This window comes from Oncorhynchus kisutch, linkage group LG11 (genome assembly GCF_002021735.2).
Source record: "Oncorhynchus kisutch isolate 150728-3 linkage group LG11, Okis_V2, whole genome shotgun sequence".
Classification (NCBI taxonomy): Eukaryota; Metazoa; Chordata; class Actinopteri; order Salmoniformes; family Salmonidae; genus Oncorhynchus; species Oncorhynchus kisutch.
In genome coordinates this window covers 35,345,217-35,370,036 of record NC_034184.2, presented here as the reverse complement: position 1 = coordinate 35,370,036, position 24,820 = coordinate 35,345,217, and the positions used below count along the sequence as shown (strand labels likewise).

Here is a 24,820-nt window from a genome sequence, read left to right as displayed (position 1 = left end):
CATTATCAACAAATTGTTTAGTGCCGCTAAACCCTTTGTTTTGTTATTTATTGATCAGCCCCTTGAGGTTCAATGGAATGTGATGCCAAGTCATTTGGGGTGACATATTGTATGGATTGGGAATGTTAGGAAAGGGTCAAACCCATAACCTTGAGGTGTGAGAAGACAAGAAGGGGCCTAGCAAAGGCCCTTTAGAACATCTAAGGATGTTGAACTGTCAAATCATTCCACAAGAGATCCCATTAGCAAATCTGAAGACATTCTTTACTGGTTGTATAAGCAGATAAGGGATCAGTCAAAGTGAGAGACCTCTTTTCTCTCTTTCAGGTTAGTGAGCATCACTATAGTAGCAGTCTTCTGTTCCCAAACCATCCGCCAAAAGTCTGCCACAGTGTCGTGCATTGGGCCTATGGAAAAGAGAGAGTGACACGCTTACCACAGACGTAAGAAGACATACTGTTGATTTTACAGTAGGCCTAGTGTGCTGAAAAATGGCATATACTTACATAAAAGAGTTCATTGAAAAAAAGGAATCCACTAGTACAGTATTTTTACAATAACCATTTTTACAATAAACATTATTTTACAATAATGTTGCACATAGCTTATTTACCTTGAGCTGCAATGAATTTGTTCTTCTCTTTATAACCCTGGTGAAAAATAAAATGTGTTTTGGCAAGTTACAGTAGTTATTAGACCGTAATGAGAAAGGAAGTAACACTGGATGCATTGAAATGATTTATAATAGGATGGAATGAAATACATAGTAAATATAACTCACATCTATGTATGAGGCATTTATGTAGTCCGTACAAGAATAACCATCGATTTGAGTTAACAACACTCTGGAATGGTCATCTGTTGAAAATGTCAAAAGAGACAAAATTGTACTAGGAAAATAGGTATCCTGTTTAGAATTATTTCATTACATGTTATAATTTTATTTGTATCTCTCTTAAGTGGGTTTAATGGTTACAAAATGTATTCCTATAACAATTCCATCACTCACATGGTAGGATGTTTGGATATCTGTTCTTGTCCCTGTTGATCACCCTGCTAGCCTCCTCAAATGAGCTGTGCTGGTAGCCACAGGGAAGTGACTACACAGACACAACACAAACACAGGGGGTCAAACTATGAAGCCATTAATGTAACCCTCATACATGCAGCATAGTATGTAACAACTATAAACTCTACATGACATTATTAGCATTAACAAATGAAGGTATCACACTACTGTGACTACTATGTGTTGTATGAAAAGGAACCCACATTGAACTCCTCTCTGAAAAGCTTGCAGTCGTCTGCCGAGCATATCCGGAACTGGTCTTCTAGCGAGTCCAGGGGGATGGGGAAGTAACGCTTGGATGGAGATGGGGATCGTGGGAGGAGGACCACTGTCTGCTCTCCTGTGTAAAAAAATAAAATACATGTAAACATCAATGTTTTTACATTCCGTACAATAATTGTGATATAACTGAAATAATAGTTCTGCAATTCTCTTTTGTAAAGTAGATGACCTAATAAATGTGATGAGGTGAACATAAGGAGGGTGACATCATACAGGGATTCATAAAAACAACTGACTGGGTCTTCAATTCTCACTCACACTTGCTAAACATTGTACTTTACATGTGAAAGTTACATTATAACTTACAATAACACACCTCACCATCCCAGGACAGAACATCCCTCCCTACCCCTTACACGGAACCCAAACCGGCTGCGTGCGTGCGCCATCGTGCGCCATCGTGCATAAATGTATTTTGTCAAACGCGATCACGACACACAGGTTAAAATATCAAAACAAACTCTGAACCAATTATATGAATTTGGGGATAGGTCGCAAAGCATTAAACATTTATGGCAATTTATCTAGCTAGCTAGCTAGCTTGCACTTGCTAGCTAATTTGTCCAATTTCGCTAGCTTGCTGTTGCTAGTTAATTTGTCCTGGGATATAAACATTGAGCTGTTATTTTACCTGAAATGCACAAGGTCCTCTACTCCTCCAATTAATCCACACATAGAATGGTAAACCGAGTCGTTTCTACTCATCTCTCCTCCTTCCAGGCTTTTTCTTCTCTTGACTTTATATTACGATTGGCAACTTTCATAAATTACGTGCATTACCGCCACCGACCTATTTTGTCTTTCAATCCCCCACGTGGGTATAACCAATGAGGAGATGGCATGTGGGTACCTGCTTCTATAAACCAATGAGGGCAGGGGAAAGACAGGACTTGCAGCGCGATCTGCGTCAGAAATAGAACTGACATCTATTTTAGCTCGTGGCAACGCAGACGCTCATTGGCACGCGCGAGCAGTGTAGGTGCAATAATTGAATAATAATAATACAATTTTGCAACGCTCGCACACACAACGCGAGCGGTGTAGTCAGCCTGTCAGTTTCCAATCTGGGTGTAAATCTAGATTCCTCCCTGACCTTTGACCCGCCACAACAGACACCTTGGTAAAGCATCATTCTATCACCTCAAGCACATTGCCAAACTCTGTCCTATCCTCACTCAGTCTGATACAGAAAAGCTTGTCTATGCCTTTATCTCCTCAAGGCTGGTTTACTGCAACACACTCTTCATCGGGATCCCAGGCAGGAGTCTCCAGATGCTCCAATACATCCTGAACAGAGCTGCCAGAGTGTGGAAACGCTACCACATCATCCCCATCCTGGCATCTCTGCAATGGCTCCCCGTCTTATTCCAGATTGAATTCAAAAACCCTCCTGCTGATTTTCCAGTGTATTCATGGCAATGCCCCTCCTTATCTCAAATAACTGCCCTCCCTTAACCCCACCTGCACCCTCAGCTAGACTGCCCCAGCCTCTGGAATCCCCTTCTGGGCCACCTGAAGGCACCACAGACTCTGGGCTCCATTAAAATGGGCCTAAATACCTTACTCTTTAGGAAGACTTTCTGCTGATAGTTAGCTTTTTTTTGTATATATTTTTTGAAATAATTATTACATAAAACTCAAGGAGTGGGTAACATCAAAGTGTTAGAACTTGAAGGACAAACAATACAGCATCAAGACACTATCAAACATGTATCAGTCTTTCCGCAACAGAACCATCCCTGTGTGTGAGGGTGCGTGTGCATGATAGTGATAAAATATAACATAGTTTCCTTTTTCATGATCAAAATCTTGTGAAACCCGAACACTCCAAGGCCCCCCCCCACAGTTCTCCATTCGAGACTCCCGCCCCCCCCCCCCGGAAGAAAAAAAATCCATAAATTACTAAATGAATTAACAAGAAAAAAGGAAAAGACAGAAGAAAACAATGCAAAATAAAAATAAATAATAACGATACATTTAAAACAAAGAACATCAAAGAGACTGAAATCATAACAGCAGTGCCAACTTTATATGTTTGTGTGCATGTCTGGCACGATTACATGTATGTGTGTGTGTTCTTGTATGTGTTTATTTGAATGAGAGTGTGTGTATATGCATGTGTACAAACACCTGCATGGCATCAGCCTCAGGCAAACCAGCATTAATTGTAAAAACATTGCCACTTAGTGTCATTCAAATGTACTTTTATTGTGTTTTAATTCCATCCAGTTTGCTATATTTTCGTAATAGATTACATTAGATCGTTCTTGAATAAGTTCCTCAAGTTATTTTTCTTCTAACTTATTTTGTATCTCTGTAGTATCGTTTTTATTGCTATGTACCTGTACTATTAGTTCATGGATTTCCCTTGTTAGTCTTGTTTCTTTAGCCAGAAACTGCTTATATTATTGATGAATATTGAATTGAATGACCCCTGAAGTTACATTTAAAGATATCCCAAACAATAAGGGGATTTGCTGAACCTATATTATACTGGATAAATTCAGTTATAAATTATTTTGTATCAGTTAAAAATAAGTTGTCCTCCAGTAAACTTTGATTACATTTCCAATATCCCTGTTCACATGGAAAATCTATAAGAATTATGTGAATGCCAATTAGATGATGATCCGATCGCATCCTGTCTCCTATTAAAACGTTTTAAATCTTTGATGCAAGAGAGAAAGAGACAAGAAAGTAGAAAATTGAGACAAATGATGTGTGTAACAAATCTGAGTATGTCGATGTGTATGATATTGGCTATGATATAATGATTGTGTATAATGTCTGTATAAGAGTAAGACTATAATGTGTTATGTCCAAATAAATAATAACTCTGCCAATTTGCATGTTTGTGTGTCTATGTGTGTAACATGTAGTGCGTATAGCCTTAATATTAATCATTGTAATCCATATCGTATCACATTCATAGTTGCATCATAATTACCTTTAACATAATTGAAGAACACATCCCAGCATTTCCATAGCAATTGACATTTCACATGATCATGAAAGACACCTTGCATTACTCTAGAGATGGCTTCACTACAGTACAAATGTATTCCGTACAATATGTTATTATTCCCCAATTAGAATCACAAAACACGGGACGAGATGTTAAAAACTGTCCATTGTGCCAATAGATGGAATGCACTCACATGAGATTTGCCGTGATGTTGACAGAGTGGCATGGGTGGTTTATTTCTTAGACTGGGTTAAAATACCAATTTTGGGACACATCCTCAGTAGTGTGCCTTCGAATCAGTGGGTGTTTCGGCCTTTAATCACTAAACACCGTCATCAAAGGTGGCCAGCTAAAGGGTGATCAAGCCTTAGCTTGTGTCCCATGCCCAATTAAGATGTCCCACGGGACTATGCAAGGCAGGGGCGTACTCTTCCCTGAGCCAGCCCTACAGCTGACCGCATACCTCATATGCCCTCCTCAAGTTGGAGGGATCTGAATTGGGTTCTCAGGTGGGCGTGGGCGGTCATGAAGTTATAGCTCAGCAAGGGTCCTTCCGTTTGATCCAGATCCACTGGCTGCCTCTTTCAGCTGCTTGAGAAACTGCTCTGACGGTCTGCCGAAGAGCCTGTCCATGGATTCCAAGTTCTTTCAGCAACCTGATGGTGGAAGAAGCCACAAATCCTCTGCATCCCACTTCAACGGGCCAGACTTTTGCATTCCAGCCACGCTGAGTTGCGTCTGCTGCCAACTCTGTGTAACACAGTTTCTTACGCTCGTGGGCCTCTTCAACAGAGTTTTCCCACGGGACTGTGAGCTCTATGATGTACACAGCCTTTCGTGAAGGGGACCAGAGTACCTTGTCTGGCCTAAGGTTGGTAGAAGCAATCTCAGGTGGAAAAATGTGTTGCAGGCCAATATTGACAAGCATCTTCCAGTCCCGGGCCATGGCTAGGTGTCCAGTTTCTGGCTTCGTAGGAGGATGCTTGGGCCTTTTCTGTCCCTCCCGGATGAATGTTGTTGTTTTGACGGGATTGATTGTTTTTGGAGGTAATGAATTGGTTGCACTCCTCTTGGTCTCAAGTGCTGCAGCCAGGCTCTTGAGGACCTGATTGTGCCTCCAGGTGTAGCGGCCTTGTGAGAGGCTGGTCTTGCAACCTGTCATTATATGCCTGAGAGTCGCTGGAGCTGGGCAGAGGAGGCAGGTCGAGTCCTCGCCATACCATTGATGTAGATTTTCTGGTGATGGAAGCACATCACCAAGATGGCGTAGCAGTAAGTCGTCCTGTCGTGTCGTGTCCCTGTATATTTTGTTTATATTTTGTTTATTCTTCGTTTTTTTTTACATATTTTTCGTTTTTTACATAGCTATCCCTTTAAAAACATTTTGCTAAACCTAAGCTTCCAAATACGCTGGATCTTCACAACTAGCTATCTAGCTAAACCGCAACCCTGGACCCTGGACGATTACCCCTGGCTAGCGTTTCCACCCACTTAGCTTGAAGCTAGCCCGGCCTGCGCTACCACCGTAGCATACTCCTGAGCTACAATACCCGGGCCCACGACCGGTCTATCGATGTCACCGCATGAAGAGGAATAAACAGACTCACCCCATCGCGACGTCCCCCAAAGGCTAACTCTCTAGCCCTCGCTATCTCCCTGCTTGCTAATTCGGCCTGCTAACTGCTAGCTTGTCCAGCTCCGGTCCGCTAACTGCTACCTTGTCTAGCCCGGGCCTACAAACTGTTAGCTTGTTAGCACAGGCCTGCTAACCGCCTGAATCGCCGCGTCCCAAACGCCCACCGGACCCATATTTACTTTCTATCTCTTTTGACTTTTAATTTGTTTATACCTTCCGGAAACCTGCCTCACCCAATGTGATACGGAATCGCTATTATTTTTTATTTATTTTTAGAACACACTCAAGAACCTCCAGAAGCTAACCAGCTAACTAGCTACAAGCTATTCAGTCATTGTTCGTTTTTTTAACCTGGATAACACTCGCCAGTCCAGCTTCCCTTCCCCATCCACCGCTGCCCCCTGGACACTGATCTCTTGGCTACATAGCTGATGCACGCTGGACTGTCCATAAATCACGGTACTCCATTCTGCTTGTTTGTTTTATCTGTTGGCCCCGTTGCCTAGTCTACGCCATTTTACCTGCTGTTGTTGTGCTAGCTGATTAGCTGTTGTCTCACCTACTGTTTTAGCTAGCTTTCCCAATTCAACACCTGTGATTACTGTATGCCTCGCTGTATGTCTCTCTCAAATGTCAATATGCCTTGTATACTGTTGTTCAGGTTAGTTATCATTGTTTTAGTTCACAATGGAGCCCCTAGTTCCACTCTTCATACCCCTGATAACTCCTTTGTCCCACCTCCCACACATGCGGTGACCTCACCCATTACTACCAGCATGTCCAGAGATACAACCTCTCTCATCATCACCCAGTGCCTGGGCTTACCTCCGCTGTACCCGCACCCCACCATACCCCTGTCTGCGCATTATGCCCTGAATATATTCTACCATGCCCAGAAACCTGCTCCTCTTATTCTCTGTCCCCAACGCTCTAGGCGACCAGTTTTGATAGCCTTTAGCCGCACCCTCATACTACTCCTTCTCTGTTCCGCGGGTGATGTGGAGGTAAACCCAGGCCCTGCATGTCCCCAGGCACCCTCATTTGTTGACTTCTGTGTTCGAAAAAGCCTTGGTTTCATGCATGTCAACATCAGAAGCCTCCTCCCTAAGTTTGTCTTACTCACTGCTTTAGCACACTCTGCTAACCCTGATGTCCTTGCTGTGTCTGAATCCTGGCTCAGGAAGGCCACCAAAAATTCAGAGATTTCCATACCCAACTATAACATCTTCCGTCAAGATAGAACTGCCAAAGGGGGAGGAGTTGCAGTTTACTGCAGAGATGGCCTGCAAAGTAATGTCATACTTTCCAGGTCCATACCCAAACAGTTCGAACTACTAATTTTGAAAATTACTCTCTCCAGAAATAAGTCTCTCACGGTTGCCGCCTGCTACCGACCCCCCTCAGCTCCCAGCTGTGCCCTGGACACCATTTGTGAATTGATCGCCCCCCATCTAGCTTCAGAGTTTGTTCTGTTAGGTGACCTAAACTGGGATATGCTTAACACCCCGCCAGTCCTACAATCTAAGCTAGATGCCCTCAATCTCACACAAATCATCAAGGAACCCACCAGGTACAACCCTAACTCTGTAAACAAGGGCACCCTCATAGACGTCATCCTGACCAACTGGCCCTCCAAATACACCTCCGCTGTCTTCAACCAGGATCTCAGCGATCACTGCCTCATTGCCTGTATCCGCTACGGAGCCGCAGTCAAACGACCACCCCTCATCACTGTCAAACGCTCCCTAAAACACTTCTGTGAGCAGGCCTTTCTAATCGACCTGGCCCGGGTATCCTGGAAGGACATTGACCTCATCCCGTCAGTTGAGGATGCCTGGTCATTCTTTAAAAGTAACTTCCTCACCATTTTAGATAAGCATGCTCCGTTCAAAAAATGCAGAACTAAGAACAGATACAGCCCTTGGTTCACCCCAGACCTGACTGCCCTCGACCAGCACAAAAACATCCTGTGGCGGACTGCAATAGCATCGAATAGTCCCCGTGATATGCAACTGTTCAGGGAAGTCCGGAACCAATACACGCAGTCAGTCAGGAAAGCTAAGGCCAGCTTCTTCAGGCAGAAGTTTGCATCATGTAGCTCCAACTCCAAAAAGTTCTGGGACACTGTGAAGTCCATGGAGAACAAGAGCACCTCCTCCCAGCTGCCCACTGCACTGAGGCTAGGTAACACGGTCACCACTGATAAATCCATGATTATCGAAAACTTCAATAAGCATTTCTCAACGGCTGGCCATGCCTTCCGCCTGGCTACTTCAACCTCGGCCAACAGCTCCGCCCCCCCCGCAGCTCCTCGCCCAAGCCTCTCCAGGTTCTCCTTTACCCAAATCCAGATAGCAGATGTTCTGAAAGAGCTGCAAAACCTGGACCCGTACAAATCAGCTGGGCTTGACAATCTGGACCCTCTATTTCTGAAACTATCTGCCACCATTGTCGCAACCCCTATTACCAGCCTGTTCAACCTCTCTTTCATCTCGTCTGAGATCCCCAAGGATTGGAAAGCTGCCGCAGTCATCCCCCTCTTCAAAGGGGGAGACACCCTGGACCCAAACTGTTACAGACCTATATCCATCCTGCCCTGCCTATCTAAGGTCTTCGAAAGCCAAGTCAACAAACAGGTCACTGACCATCTCGAATCCCACCGTACCTTCTCCGCTGTGCAATCTGGTTTCCGAGCCGGTCATGGGTGCACCTCAGCCACACTCAAGGTACTAAACGACATCATAACCGCCATCGATAAAAGACAGTACTGTGCAGCCGTCTTCATCGACCTCGCCAAGGCTTTCGACTCTGTCAATCACCATATTCTTATCGGCAGACTCAGTAGCCTCGGTTTTTCGGATGACTGCCTTGCCTGGTTCACCAATTACTTTGCAGACAGAGTTCAGTGTGTCAAATCGGAGGGCATGCTGTCCGGTCCTCTGGCAGTCTCTATGGGGGTGCCACAGGGTTCAATTCTCGGGCCGACTCTTTTCTCTGTGTATATCAATGATGTTGCTCTTGCTGCGGGCGATTCCCTGATCCACCTCTACGCAGACGACACCATTCTATATACTTTCGGCCAGTCTTTGGACACTGTGCTATCTAACCTCCAAACAAGCTTCAATGCCATACAACACTCCTTCCGTGGCCTCCAACTGCTCTTAAACGCTAGTAAAACCAAATGCATGCTTTTCAACCGGTCGCTGCCTGCACCTGCATGCCCGACTAGCATCACCACCCTGGATGGTTCCGACCTAGAATATGTGGACGTCTATAAGTACCTAGGTGTCTGGCTAGACTGCAAACTCTCCTTCCAGACTCATATCAAACATCTCCAATCGAAAATCAAATCAAGAGTCGGCTTTCTATTCCGCAACAAAGCCTCCTTCACTCAAGCCGCCAAGCTTACCCTAGTAAAACTGACTATCCTACCGATCCTCGACTTCGGCGATGTCATCTACAAAATGGCTTCCAACACTCTACTCAGCAAACTGGATGCAGTCTATCACAGTGCCATCCGTTTTGTCACTAAAGCACCTTATACTACCCACCACTGCGACTTGTATGCTCTAGTCGGCTGGCCCTCGCTACATATTCGTCGCCAGACCCACTGGCTCCAGGTCATCTACAAGTCTATGCTAGGTAAAGCTCCGCCTTATCTCAGCTCACTGGTCACGATGGCAACACCCATCCGTAGCACGCGCTCCAGCAGGTGTATCTCACTGATCATCCCTAAAGCCAACACCTCATTTGGCCGCCTTTCGTTCCAGTACTCTGCTGCCTGTGACTGGAACGAATTGCAAAAATCGCTGAAGTTGGAGACTTTTATCTCCCTCACCAACTTCAAACATCAGCTATCTGAGCAGCTAACCCATCGCTGCAGCTGTACATAGTCTATTGGTAAATAGCCCACCCTTTTCACCTACCTCATCCCCGTACTGTTTCTATTTATTTACTTTTCTGCTCTTCTGCACACCAATATCTCTACCTGTACATGACCATCTGATCTTTTATCACTCCAGTGTTAATCTGCAAAATTGTAATTATTTGCCTACCTCCTCATGCCTTTTGCACACATTGTATATAGACCCCCCCTTCGTTTTCTACTGTGTTATTGACTTGTTAATTGTTTACTCCATGTGTAACTCTTTGTTGTATGCTCACACTGCTATGCTTTATCTTGGCCAGGTCGCAGTTGCAAATGAGAACTTGTTCTCAACTAGCCTACCTGGTTAAATAAAGGTGAAATAAAAAAAAAAATAAAAAAAAATCATAAACAGCTCTTATGATGAAGCTGATGTTGCTTGCCTCCATTTGCCAAAGCTCACTCCAGTTGATCTTTCTCCTCTCCAGGCCTTCCCACCGCGTCCATTGCCCTTGTTTCGCAAGAGAGACAGCCTTTGCACTTCTTGCAGTCTCCTCCTGTCTGCGCACCTCCTCGACCATCAGCTTCCTGCGTTCAGATGTTGTTGCCTTATGGAACGTTGGTTTGCTTTCTGCCAGGCCAAAGCCTCTTCTTCCATGCTGGATATTCCCCACAATGTCTTGGTGTTTCAGGGCTGATGTTGCTTGCTGCACAGCCTTGGATGATGTCCATTTCCGTCCAGTTTGTAGGGGAGGTGCAGCCTTGCTAATGGTCTGGTCTTTGGAGTCCTTCAATGTCATCTGAAGTCTTACTTTAGAGCACTTGTACTCCTCCGTTAGACTTATAAGAGGTAGTTCAAGGACCCCTTTGCCATAGAGGCTGATGTTACTCAGGCATCGTGGGACACCCAGCCATTTCTTCACGTATGAGGTAATGGTTCGCTCCATCTTCTCCACTGTTGTTAATGGGACCTCATAGACGGTGAGTGGCCACATTACCCAGGGGAGAAGTCCAAACTGTGGGCACCAAAGCTTGAGCTTCCCGGGCAGTAGGGTCTTGTTGATATTCTCAAGACCGTCGGCGATGTCCTGCCTTACTTGCTGCACTTGATCTTTATCCCGGAGGCTTTCGTTGTACCATCTACCCAGGCTCTTGATGGGTTGCTCAGACACCGTTGGTATCGGGTCATCTCCAATGCAGAACCTCACATCTTTAAGCTGTCCCTTGACTATGGAGATGCTTCGAGATTTGCTTGGCTTGATTTTCATCCGGGCCCACTTGATGTTATCCTGCAGCTTTGCAAGTAGCCGCCTGGTGCATGCTGCAGTGGTGGTCAGTGTAGTCATGTCATCCATGTATGCTCGGATAGGTGGGAGACGGAGCCCTTCCTTAGTTCTCTCACCGCCGACCACCCATCTCGATGCCCTGATGATGACTTCCATGGCCATAGTGAAGGCCAGAGGATAAATTGTACAGCCTGCCATTATGCCTACTTCCAAGCGCTGCCATGTTGTTGTGAAACACAATTGCAGGTCTTGGAAATAGGCCTTTACCAGTGTAGTGATGGGTTCTGGTACGTGGAAAATGTTGAAGGATTCCCAGAGGAGTTCATGGGGAACTGAGCCAAAGGCATTGGCCAGGTCGAGGAAGATGACATAGAGGTCTCTCTTGTCCTTCTTAGCTGTTTGGATCTGGTGCCAAATCATACTAGTATGTTCCAGGCAACCAGAGAAACCAGGAATGCCTGCTTTCTGTACAGATGTATCAATGTACTTGTTCCTTTCCAGATAAGGGGACAGCCTCTGTGCTATTATACTGAAAAAGATATTCCCTTCGACGTTGAGAAGAGAGATTGGTCGGAATTGACTGATGTCTGTCGCATCCTTCTCTTTCGGTATTATTTCCTTCTGCCACACTATCCTCATGAGCCTCCAAAGAAAGTGTAGAACATCCGGGGCGTTCTTGTAGAGCTTGTATGGTACTCCATTAGGCCCAGGAGCAGAGGCCTAGAGGCCTTCCCCTTGCTTGTTGTAAACATATATAAACTTTTGGACAAATACATAAAAAAGATAGACAAACAATAAACACATTAAATTATAAAGCAATTCGACAATAGAGAGAGAGAGAGGGAGAGAAGAGAAAAGAGAGAAAGAGAGAGAGCTGTGCTCCTTAGTTAGTGTACTTGTTGTCCCTTGTAGCATCAGCTGTGTTCTTTGTGTCAGTTGACCTGTTTAGTTGTGTTCATTATTTGCTATTTGGTTTCTTTAATATTGTATTTTATGCACTTTGAGAGTGTGTATAATGAAAAGTGCTTTACAAATGTAATAAATTATAATGATTAATTACAAGGTTAGAAAGTTACAATGAATTTTGCTTCAACTGCATGTGGTAAGGTAGACAGTGAATCTTTTTAAATTTTCTACCATTTTAGACGTGTTAATTCATCTTGACAGATCTCAATAGCAGAATATGCCTTCAGTAGGATATCGCTACAGAATAGACCTGACTTTGTGTTTTGATTGTGACGACTTATCTAGAGAACAGATTATTGTATTGAAGTATTGAAATTCAAGAAGAACTATGTACACACAACGTAAGGCTTGCATCATATCCCACAACACATACTCAATGGTTCAAATGAAATATTGTATACATAATTAGGGATGTGGCGGTCATGAAATTATGTCAGCCGGTTATTGTCATGCAAAAGCCTGCCGGGTCTCATGGTAATTGGCCGTTAATTAACAAACACGTTAAGCATCTCCAGGCCACCAGCATAGAAGCCGCTGATGCGTGCCTTTGGAACATATTCTTTCCAAATGCACTGTATTCAGACTCCTTGACCTTTCCACATTTTGTTACGTTACAGCCTTGTTCTAAAATTGATTTAATAATTTTATCCCCTCATCAATCTACAACGAACAGTTTTTTTGTTGCAAATGTATTAAAATGTACATAAGTATTCAGACCCTTTGCTATGAGACTCGAAATTGAGCTCAGGTGCATCCTGTTTTTATTGATCATCCTTGAGATGTTTCTACAACTTGATTGGAGTCCACCTGTGGTAAATCCAATTGATTGGACATGATTTGGAAAGGCACACACCTGTCTATATACAGTGCATTCTGAAAGTATTTAGATCCTTTTACTTTTTCCACATTTTGTCACAATACAGCCTTATTCAAAAATGGATTCAACTGTATTTTTTCCTCATGATAGCCTGCTTGGAGTTTGTCTACAGGCTTCTAAAGGACTCAGATTCCAGAAACCAGATTCTCTGGTCTGATGAAACCAAGATTGAACCTATTGGCCTGAATGCCATGCGTCATGTCTGGAGTAAACCTGGCACCATCTCTACGGTGAGAAATGGTGGTCACACCATCATGCTGTGAGTATGTTTTTCAGCGGCAGAGACTGGGAGACTAGTCAGGATCGAGGGAAAGATTAATGGCGCAAAGTACAGAGAGATCCTTGATGAAAAGCTGCTCCAGAGCGCTCAGGACCTCAGACTGGGGCGAAGTTTCACCTTCCAACAGGACAATGACTCTAAGCACACAGCCAAGACAATGCAGGAGTGGCTTTGGGACAAGTATCTGAATGTCCTTGAGTGGCCCATCTTGAGCCCAGACTTAAACCCGATCGAACATCTCTGGATAGACCTGAAAATAGCTGTGTAGCGAAGCTCCCCATCCAACCTGACAGAGCTTGAGAGGATTTGTAGAGAAGAATGGGAGAAACTCTCCAAATACAGGTGTGCCAATGTAGTAGCATCATACACAAGAAGCCTTGAGGCTGTAATCACTGCCAAAGGTGCTTCAACAAAGTAATGACTAAGGTGTCTGAATTCTTATGTTAATGTGATATTTGGATATCACCGGCTCAAAATTGGTCTTATGTAGCAAAATTTGAAATGTAGTCTTTTACATTGGATAAAAGTAGAGACTCTGTGTCCAATGGTATATCATACACTACAGTGGATAAACAATGGGAAAGTAATTTTGCTTTGAAAGTTGATCAACTTGTAAACTCACTTTTGAGAAAATGGCCTTTGAATGTTTCGGTACTACTATTGGAGAGCCCTTTGTCTACACCCATTCAACATCGTTCACACCCTATTAAGCTTTATCCCCACCCATCTCTTTAAGGGTTGATCCGAATGTACTAACAACAGCACTCAAGCAACCAAGCTAACTTGCTAGCTACTTCCAGACATTTAAGTGAGAGAGAACAGATCACTGAACATTACTCGCCCTAGCAGAGATGGTTAGGCCGGTATGTTATCCAGAGCATTGGTGACTGCAACTGTGCTGTCAGATTGTTCGTTTGTAAATTCAGAGCGTTTCGTGATCAGAGCGCACACCGGATGCTCTGGCCGATGAGTAGGGTTGATCCGAACGTTCTGACTTCACAACGGCAGTCAAGCACCCAAGCTAACTGACTAACATTGACTAATTCCAAACACATAATGAGAGAAAACCCCACTCTGACCATTTTACTCACCCTGGCAGAGCTGGTGAGGCTGTTTTCATGTTATCCAGAGCGTTGGTGACTGTAACTATGCTGCTAGCAACAATTGAACTACGCTTTTCTGCAGACGTTTACTGACACCGGCCATATTCAACGTGTGTTGAGCGTGAGTAAATTCATTGCTATTCTGCTCTCTCTGGCACACTCAGACAAGAGTGCTCTAAAATCGGAGTAGATGGCGAGACTGAATTTACGAACGCACCCGAAATGGTTACTTGCATAGTGGAGTCACAAGACGCAGGCCTCCTAATTGTCCCTAGAATTTCTAAGCAAACAGCTGGAGGCAGGGCTTTCTCCTCAATTTTTATGGAACGGTCTGCCTACCCATGTCAGAGACGCAAACTCGGTCTCAACCTTTAAGTCTTTACTGAAGACTCATCTCTTCAGTGGGTCATATCATTGAGTGTAGTCTGGCCCAGGAGTGGGAAGGTGAACGGAAAGGCTCTGGAGCAACGAACCGCCCTTGCTGTCTCTGCCTGGCCTGTTCCCCTCTTTCCACTGGGATTCTCTGCCTCTAACCCTATTACAGGGGCTGAGTCACTGGCTTGCTGGGGCTCTCTCATGCCGTCCCTGGAGGGAGTGCGTCACCTGAGTGGGTTGATTCACTGTTGTGGTCATCCTGTCTGGGTTGGCGCCCCCCCCCCTTGGGTTGTGCCGTGGCGGAGATCTTTGTGGGCTATACTCAGCCTTGTCTCAGGATGGTAAGTTGGTGGTTGAAGATATCCCTCTAGTGGTGTGGGGGCTGTGCTTTGGCAAAGTGGGTGGGGTTATATCCTTCCTGTTTGGCCCTGTCCGGGGGTGTCCTCGGATGGGGCCACAGTGTCTCCTGACCCCTCCTGTCTCAGCCTCCAGTATTTATGCTGCAGTAGTTTATGTGTCGGGGGGCTGGGGTCAGTTTGTTATATCTGGAGTACTTCTCCTGTCCTATTCGGTGTCCTGTGTGAATCTAAGTGTGCGTTCTCTAATTCTCTCCTTCTCTCTTTCTTTCTCTCTCTCGGAGGACCTGAGCCCTAGGACCATGCCCCAGGACTACCTGACATGATGACTCCTTGCTGTCCCCAGTCCACCTGGCCATGCTGCTGTTCCAGTTTCAACTGACCTGAGCCCTAGGACCATGCCCCAGGACTACCTGACATGATGACTCCTTGCTGTCCCCAGTCCACCTGGCCATGCTGCTGCTCCAGTTTCAACTTCCACCTGACTGTGCTGCTGCTCCAGTTTCAACTGTTCTGCCTTATTATTATTCGACCATGCTGGTCATTTATGAACATTTGAACATCTTGGCCATGTTCTGTTATAATCTCCACCCGGCACAGCCAGAAGAGGACTGGCCACCCCACATAGCCTGGTTCCTCTCTAGGTTTCTTCCTAGGTATTGGCCTTTCTAGGGAGTTTTTCCTAGCCACCGTGCTTCTACACCTGCATTGCTTGCTGTTTGGGGTTTTAGGCTGGGTTTCTGTACAGCACTTTGAGATATCAGCTGATGTACGAAGGGCTATATAAATAAATTTGATTTGATTTGATTTGATTTGGAGTCTTTGGTTAATACATGTAGCTAGCTAGGTAAACAATGAACCATAATCACAACTCATGACATTACTACCCTGCATGAATCTGCAGGTAGCTAACCAACCAGTTTCCATGTTAGCTAGCTAACATCATGCTATAGCTAGCCAAGCAAATGGGTCTTTGTCAAAATTTTAAACGTGTAATATCTGAAAATGTATAGTTAGCTAATGCACTGTAAAGTACAATTGACCTTATTTTAGAGCCCAAAAATGCAATATTTTCAGGTCAACTGTAATATGAATACCATTGTAAAGCACAATGTCTCCCCTTTCCAGCAAAATCATTGACGAGACCTTCATGCTGCTCGTCTCTGCATAACTGAAGAAGGCAATGAGCTCCGTCGGGTCTTTAAAAAAATGGTAGGTGGGGAAGCGAAACCTACTTTGTGACAGGGAAAGGGGAGATGAGCCATGTGGGGAAACAGCTTTTTCATCCGATCTGTCCAACATCACCTCTAAAATGTAAATAAAACATCATAAAGAGTATATTTAATGTGTAATTGCATAGCTATTTGAAGGTTTGTGTCGAAACTGAATTGGGTTTTTAGGGCGGTGCTAAAGTTATCTTCAGAAGTAAACAGGCTGTCGCGGCTTTTGAGAGTCATGATGGCGTGCTGTGATGAAGCAAAAAATGTATGCATTCAGTTGACACAGAATTAGTTGCATTATGCGTGCTGTACGTTACGTCATGACACGTCACAATTTAACGTACGGTGTCAGAGGGGTTTTCTCCAATACTACCGGACCATTACCATGTCAACCAATGCTTGAATAGAAACGTAGTTCACACCCCAGATTTTGATGCCAACACATTTGCTACAGTCCCATTAGTTTTCATTGCAGCCTCGTTTGAATGCCGCGGTTGCACACATTTGTACGGAATGGGGTTAGTCAACAGTGGCTAGCTAGACTATCTTACCCATATACATCATTCATGGTTGGACGCGTCTCCTGTCGGATTCCATGGTTGCCCTTAGTTTGAAGATGTAATTCGGAAACATGTGTTTTCTCCATCTCCTTAGCTATCATACTCGAAGTCCACTGATTTCAAAACTCAGTCCTCCAGAAAGTAGAGAGCAACACTTAAGCAGTTTTAATACACAATACATTTTTTAAAAGCAGCGTTAGACAGGATTACCTAGACATACTGGCCAGCTCAAATAGACAGAAGCGTGCTATATAGCAGACCAATCCAAACTTATCTCTCGGTATGTCCAGCCCACTCATCATCTCAGCCAATCATGGCTAGTGGGAAGGTTGCTGGCTTTTTCTATGGCTAAACCAACTATGCTCGTAATTTAACAATTTAATTCGTAATTACAGATGGCATACAAGTTTGTTAATAAGGCACATGAAAGTGCACATGTTCGAGAAGGCATTTCTGCCAAAAAACACATTTTGACAAATAAAAAAGTTTACGTTTAAACGGCTCTCCTGTGATGTTGTGACCCACGACATACGCCTAGTTTCCTAAAACAGGTCACATATGGATGTTTTGAATTAATCATCAATCGCTTTCGAAATCGCTGTCCATTTTGTTGTGTTAGGCTTTGAAACATCAACAACGACCATGTTTTACAATCAGTTTCAACCTGTTGTTGAACTTCTTTCTTCAAATTGATCATCATAGTGAGTAGAATTTTAAAAGCACATACTCTTTTGATGATAAGTGTATGATGTGATTTTCAATTGCATTCACGTTGATGTCAGATGACAATACAGCCCTGAGCCCTGAGTCCCAGGCCATTAGAACCGGATGATCGTTAGCGAGTTGGGTACTACTAACGCATGGAGTAAGAGGAGATTACTGTGAGTCAACGGTCAAGTGGAATTTTACTGTGGTCAAGACTCATGACTGCCGGTGTGGCGGTAATAGTTACCGCAACAGTCCTATACATAAGATGTACTGTATGTGGAAAAGTGAAGTTGTGAGACGTACCTTGATCTTCCAAGAAGCCATTTGGAATCTTCTTATCAGCTGAGGTGACAAGAGCCTTCCTGTGGTTTCTAAACCTAACCAGAGATTGTGACAGAGAAGAGGAAAAGGAAACAAAAGAGGAAAGAACTAAAATGTTATCCGACCATAACCGATGAAAGAGAATATTTCAGCTCAACAAGTCAGAAGAAATAGAAACCCACCATCTGTACTGAAAGCTGTTCTTTCTCATGAGAAGCACAGAGTATCCTCACCTCTGAGAGAGGAGTTGACAGAGTGAGTGAGTGAGTGAGTGAGTGAGTGAGTGAGTGAGTGAGTGAGTGAGTGAGTGAGTGAGACAGAGAGAGCATGGTATAATATGACCTAGCTAGGCATTTGTTTTCTGTTTTACTGGAAGAGCAGTTGTTGGAACACTTTCCACCCACACACACACAGTGGGGGTGGGCTGGGCTGATGATAAAGGAAAGGATGGGGGTGAGGTGAAGCCACCCAGTGTTGTTTGTTACCTTAGGAAGTATACTGTCGGGAGAACGATGATGATGAGAAGAAGAGAGACGACCAGCATATAGGAAAGTACATGGGCACCCTGGGGGGTGGGGTTTTCTGGGAAACAAAGATAAATATATTATTTTGTATACTACACATACAAGTTTTGTCAATATTTTCTCATCTATATGCACCCATTTGCACCCACTGGGCATGTCTAACAATTGTTTACATTTAGGATCGAGTTAATGTATGCTGATTGTCCTGGGCCTCGTTTCCTAGAGCCTTCATAGCGTTAAGCTCATCGCTAGAACCATCTTTAGTGGCCGAGTTGTTTCCCAAAACCATAGTTACTAAAGATGCACTTAAACACTTTCTATTTACCGACTGCCTCAGACCACCCGTAGAACAGCTAGGTGCGTCGTCAGATGCTTTTTCCCCCCCTTACGCATCACTTCATACACAGAGGATATACGCTAAACACAGAAACAAGAGCTATATCTGTCTCTAACGAAGTTGACTATAAATACAAGCAAATAATAAAATGATGCTTCAAATGAAAATGTAGATGACTGCAAAAGATAAATACATTATAGGGCAGGTAGGCCTATATATTTCAATCACATTAACATACATTTTATGTTCATTCCATTGAATTCTATTTCGCTAATTCTAGGCTGCTGTCTGTAATGTTTTCCTCAATATATTTCATGATGTGTAACTGGAGGTCAGGAACTTTTTCTCAAACTTGAAAATAAATAAATATATATTATGGCTGTCAAACAATTAAAATAATGAATCGCGGTCTCCTGAGTGGCGCAGTGGTCTAAGGCACTGCATCACCCCAGGCTGTGTCACAACCGGACGTGAACGGGAGTACCATAGGGCAGTGCACAATTGTCCAAGTGTCGTCAGGGTTAGGGGAGGGTTTGGTTGGGGGGGCTCATCATGCTCCAGGTTAAGCGGGCAGGTGTTAAGGAGTGCGGTTCAGCAGTTCATGTTCATGAGGACTCATGACTTGACCTTCGCCTCTCCCGAGTCCGTTGGGGAGTTGCAGCGATGAGACAAGATCGCAATTGGATATCACAAAATTGGGGAAAAATAGATGGAAAAGTCCTGTAACTTACTCTCTCTCTCACAAACACACACATTCTTGTACAGGTAACCTTGTGGGTGGACACAATTCAGTCCCATTCAAAATCCTATTTCCCCTAACCTTAATAAAAAACCCTAACCTTAACAAAAAAAACTTAAGCACTGAAGCACAAACCTAGCACTGAATCCTAAACCCAACCCTAGCTCTAGTTCTGATGTCTAATGTCCCCAGTTGGTCAATTTTTTATTTGTTTACTATTATTGTAGAGACCATAAGTCCCCACAAGAATAGTTAAACACACACACACACACACACACACACACACACACACACACACACACACACACACACACACACACACACACACACACACACACACACACACACACACACACACACACACACACACACACACACACACACACACACACACACACACACACACACACAGTCGTCCTCCAGTTTCTTTTCACTGAGCCAGTTCCAAAGACAAACAAGACTGTTGACATTTTCAGATGATAAAGCTGCTCTTTACTTTTGCACGATATGCCCAGAGAGTGAAAACAACCTCTCACAAGGTACTGATGTAGCAGGCGTTGCCAGGTACCTCCGTGCAATGCAGGCCAGCCTGGTGTGTGCCCCTGCATGCTCTGACCACCACTGTAGTGGACAATCCTCCATGTTGATGCTGGGCTCTGCCTTGTAACGCTCTACACATTTCTCATTGAACTCCTCCTCTTCATCAGAGTCCGACTCAGAAGAATTCAACAAAAGGGCAGCTTTCTTTTTTGGTGGCTCTGACTCTGTTGCTTTATCAGGTTGCTGGGCAGACCTCTCTTCCTTCAGAAAGTTGCTGACCAAAGCCCACACCTCACCCTTCTCAGATCTGGGAAGGCACTTCAGGTCCTTAAACCTTGGGTTGAGAGCTATGGCGATCTTCAGCCATGTGAGGTTGGTGTTTTTCTTGCGTTTCTCCAGGTCTGTTGTGAATGTCAGCTTGAATCTTTCCATGTAGGCAGGGTCATCATCAGAACTCTCCATCACCCAAAGGAGATGACACAAAGCAGGCAACACCACGGAGCAGGAAATGTACTTCTCTCCATATCAGAAGTTCAGTCAAGTACCTGCAGTGAAAGATAATTCAAAATTACTTCAGTCAATTGTGAGAGGCTTGTTACACACAGACTCTCTCTCTCACACACTCTCTCTCTCACACACACACACAATTACACAATTGCTCTCTCACACATAGACACACACACACACAACATCTTATTATAACACTAATATAGAGATAAAGAATATTACCTGCAGGGCTCCCATACTGCCTCCAGCTTCTACAGTTTCTCCAGTTCAGCTATGATTGGCATGGTGATGTTCGTTTTCTGTTGGGCAAGAGGCTTTACCATTTCAAAAGTGGAGTTCCATCTTGTTGTGACATCTTGTGCGAATGACTCCTTCTTTAGCCCATTTGGAACTTGCTGCTGTCATTTAAATTTTTTAAATTTTACCTTTATTTAACCAGGTAGGCAAGTTGAGAACAAGTTCTCATTTACAATTGCGACCTGGCCAAGATAAAGCAAAGCAGTTCGACAGATACAACGACACAGAGTTACACATGGAGTAAAACAAACATACAGTCAATAATACAGTATAAACAAGTCTATATACAATGTGAGCAAATGAGGTGAGAAGGGAGGTAAAGGCAAAAAAGGCCATGATGGCAAAGTAAATACAATATAGCAAGTAAAACACTGGAATGGTAGTTTTGCAATGGAAGAATGTGCAAAGTAGAAATAAAAATAATGGGGTGCAAAGGAGCAAAATAAATAAATAAATAAAAATTAAATACAGTTGGGAAAGAGGTAGTTGTTTGGGCTAAATTATAGGTGGGCTATGTACAGGTGCAGTAATCTGTGAGCTGCTCTGACAGTTGGTGCTTAAAGCTAGTGAGGGAGATAAGTGTTTCCAGTTTCAGAGATTTTTGTAGTTCGTTCCAGTCATTGGCAGCAGAGAACTGGAAGGAGAGGCGGCCAAAGAAAGAATTGGTTTTGGGGGTGACTAGAGAGATATACCTGCTGGAGCGTGTGCTACAGGTGGGAGATGCTATGGTGATCAGCGAGCTGAGATAAGGGGGGACTTTACCTAGCAGGGTCTTGTAGATGACATGGAGCCAGTGGGTTTGGCGACGAGTATGAAGCGAGGGCCAGCCAACGAGAGCGTACAGGTCGCAATGGTGGGTAGTATATGGGGCTTTGGTGATAAAACGGATTGCACTGTGATAGACTGCATCCAATTTGTTGAGTAGGGTATTGGAGGCTATTTTGTAAATGACATCGCCAAAGTCGAGGATTGGTAGGATGGTCAGTTTTACAAGGGTATGTTTGGCAGCATGAGTGAAGGATGCTTTGTTGCGAAATAGGAAGCCAATTCTAGATTTAACTTTGGATTGGAGATGTTTGATATGGGTCTGGAAGGAGAGTTTACAGTCTAACCAGACACCTAAGTATTTGTAGTTGTCCACGTATTCTAATTCAGAGCCGTCCAGAGTAGTGATGTTGGACAGGCGGGTAGGTGCAGGTAGCGATCGGTTGAAGAGCATGCATTTAGTTTTACTTGTATTTAAGAGCAATTGGAGGCCACGGAAGGAGAGTTGTATGGCATTGAAGCTTGCCTGGAGGGTTGTTAACACAGTGTCCAAAGAAGGGCCGGAAGTATACAGAATGGTGTCGTCTGCGTAGAGGTGGATCAGGGACTCACCAGCAGCAAGAGCGACCTCATTGATGTATACAGAGAAGAGAGTCGGTCCAAGAATTGAACCCTGTGGCACCCCCATAGAGACTGCCAGAGGTCCGGACAGCAATGCAGCAATGCAATGCAATGTCATAGCAATGCAGCGTTTGGTGGGCTGTTCGGCACTTGGCTAGGGCATGTTCGAACCCGCTTGTAATGATCGTCTTCGGGAGAAAGAGAGGAGGACCAAAGCGCAGCGTCGTAGGTGTTCATAATTTTAATTAAAGGAAGCACTGAACACTGAATCAACACAAAAATAACAGACTGGCGGCTCTGGCGGCTCAGGACAGACTGGCGGCTCTGGCGGCTCAGGACAGACTGGCGGCTCTGGCGGCTCAGGACAGACTGGCGGCTCTGGCGGCTCAGGACAGACTGGGAGACTCTGGCGGCTCAGGACAGACGGGAGACTCTGGCGGCTCAGGACAGACGGGAGACTCTGGCGGCTCAGGACAGACGGGAGACTCTGGCGGCTCAGGACAGACGGGAGACTCTGGCGGCTCAGGACAGACGGGAGACTCTGGCGGCTCAGGACAGACGGGAGACTCTGGCGTCTCAGGACAGACGGGAGACTCTGGCGGCTCAGGACAGACGGGAGACTCTAGCGGCTCAGGAAAGACGGGAGACTCTGGCAGCTCAGGACAGACAGGAGACTCTGGCGGCTCAGGACAGACGGGAGACTCTGGCGGCTCAGGACAGACGGGAGACTCTGGCGGCACTGGAGAGGAGGAAGGCTCTGGCAGCGCTGGACAGGCGGGAGTACCTGTAGGGAGAAGACAGAGAGACAGCCTGGTGTGGGGGGCTGCCATCGGAGGGGTGGTACGTGGAGGTGGCACCGGACAGACCGGACCGTGAAGCTGCACTGGAGCTCTTGAGCACCGAGCCTGCCCAACCTTACCTGGCTGAATGCTCCCCGTAGCCAGGCCAGTGCGGCGAGGTGGAATAACCTGCACTTGGCTGTGCTGGCGAACCGGGGAGACCATGCGTAAGGCTGGTGCCATGTACACCGGCCGGAGGAGACGCACTGGAGACCAGACATGCTGAGCCGGCTTCATGGCACCTGGCTCGATGCCCACTCTAGCCCGGCCGATACGAGGTGCTGCACTGTACCGCACCGGGCTATGCACACGCACCGGGGACACCGTGCGCTCCACCGCATAACACGGTGCCTGCCCGGTCCCTCTCTCTCCACAGTAAGCACGGGAAGTTGGCGCAGGTCTCCTACCTGGCTTCGCTGCCTCCAGCTCAGCCTTGGGGCGGCGATATTCTCCAACCTGTGCCCATGGTCCCTTGCCGTCCAGAATCTCCTCCCATGTCCAGGAGTCCTGTGTTTTTAGCCGCTGCTGCTGCTGCCCGTTACCACGCTGCTTGGTTCTTGGTTGGTGGGTGTTTCTGTAATGATCGTCTTCGGGAGAAAGAGAGGAGGACCAAAGCGCAGCGTGGTAAGTGTTCATAATTTTAATTAAAGGAAGCACTGAACACTGAATCAACACAAAAATAACTAAATGAACGAACAAAACGAAACAGTCCTGTCTGGTGACATACACATGTAACACAAAGACAGAAAATAAACACCCACAAAACCCAGGTGGAAAAAGGCTACATAAGTATGATTCTCAATCAGAGACAACTAACGACACCTGCCTCTGATTGAGAACCAGACTAGGCCGAACACAATAACCAACATAGAAAAACAAACCTAGACTGCCCACCCCAACTCACGCCCTGACCATACAAAAACAAAGACAAAACAAAGGAACTAAGGTCAGAACGTGACACCGCTGTTCTGTAGGGACATTTGGAGACTGTGTGCGATGCAGGGCAGTTGTTCAAAAGGCATATGTCTCGAAACTGCAATCATGTTCCGTGCACTGTCTGTGCAAACTGTGGTAACTTTGTTTTCAATGTTCCACTGCTTTGCTAGATCCATGAAATGCCGAGCGCACGTTTCAGCATAGTGACTGTCTTCTGTCTTCATTATGTCCATAGCATGTGAATGCAGTTTCCAGTTTTTATTGATGTGGTGCGCAGTAACCCCAAGGTAGTTGTGGATACAGACAGAAGTCCAGTGATCTTCTGTGAGAGCAACAGCCATTGCATGTTTCAACTCCTCCACTTTCGTAGCCCTCTCGCTTTCATACAGCTTGTGTATTTTTGTAACGACGATGGCTTGAGGGTAACTCATACGTTGAGTCGTCCGATCCTATCCAAATAATATCCCTCAAGCCTTCGTCCTCCACAGTGTTAGCTCACTGCTCGTCGACTTGTCCAAAGGCCTCCAGCGCGACCTTCTAGCTTGCCAAATATGTCCTCTATTGCTACTATTAACGTTACTTGTATTGCTGGTGTCAACAGGATATTTTGCTTGTAAATGATAACGAAGATTCGATGTTCAGTACCAGTCAAATATTTGGACACACCTACTCATTCCAGGTTTGAACTTTATTGTTTATATTTTCTACATTGCAGAACAATAGTGAAGACAAAACTATGAAACTATCAAAACTATGAAATAACACATATGGAACCATGTCGTAACCAAAAAAGTGTGACAAAATATAATTTATATTTGAGATTACACCCTTTGCCTTGATGACAGC

At 45.0% G+C, this 24,820-nt stretch overlaps 1 protein-coding gene across 2 annotated transcripts in view; it reads right to left on the bottom strand.

Annotated features, from left to right (window-relative positions):
• Window positions 1-24,820, bottom strand: part of LOC109899732 (receptor-type tyrosine-protein phosphatase epsilon-like) — a 63,281-nt gene that overhangs the window by 12,853 nt on the left and 25,608 nt on the right. The window contains exons 4-10 of one of the 2 annotated variants that reach the window (XM_020495205.2): window positions 18,355-18,451; window positions 17,852-17,925; window positions 1,273-1,409; window positions 1,010-1,100; window positions 782-858; window positions 614-650; window positions 310-407 (exon numbers count right to left, since the gene is read on the bottom strand). In XM_020495205.2, the coding sequence (XP_020350794.1) occupies window positions 310-407; window positions 614-650; window positions 782-858; window positions 1,010-1,100; window positions 1,273-1,409; window positions 17,852-17,925; window positions 18,355-18,451 (611 nt within the window). Of the gene's footprint in view, window positions 1-309; window positions 408-613; window positions 651-781; window positions 859-1,009; window positions 1,101-1,272; window positions 1,410-16,831; window positions 16,985-17,851; window positions 17,926-18,354; window positions 18,452-24,820 lie in introns of those variants that run through there. The other variant, XM_031835684.1, reaches the window with a different exon arrangement.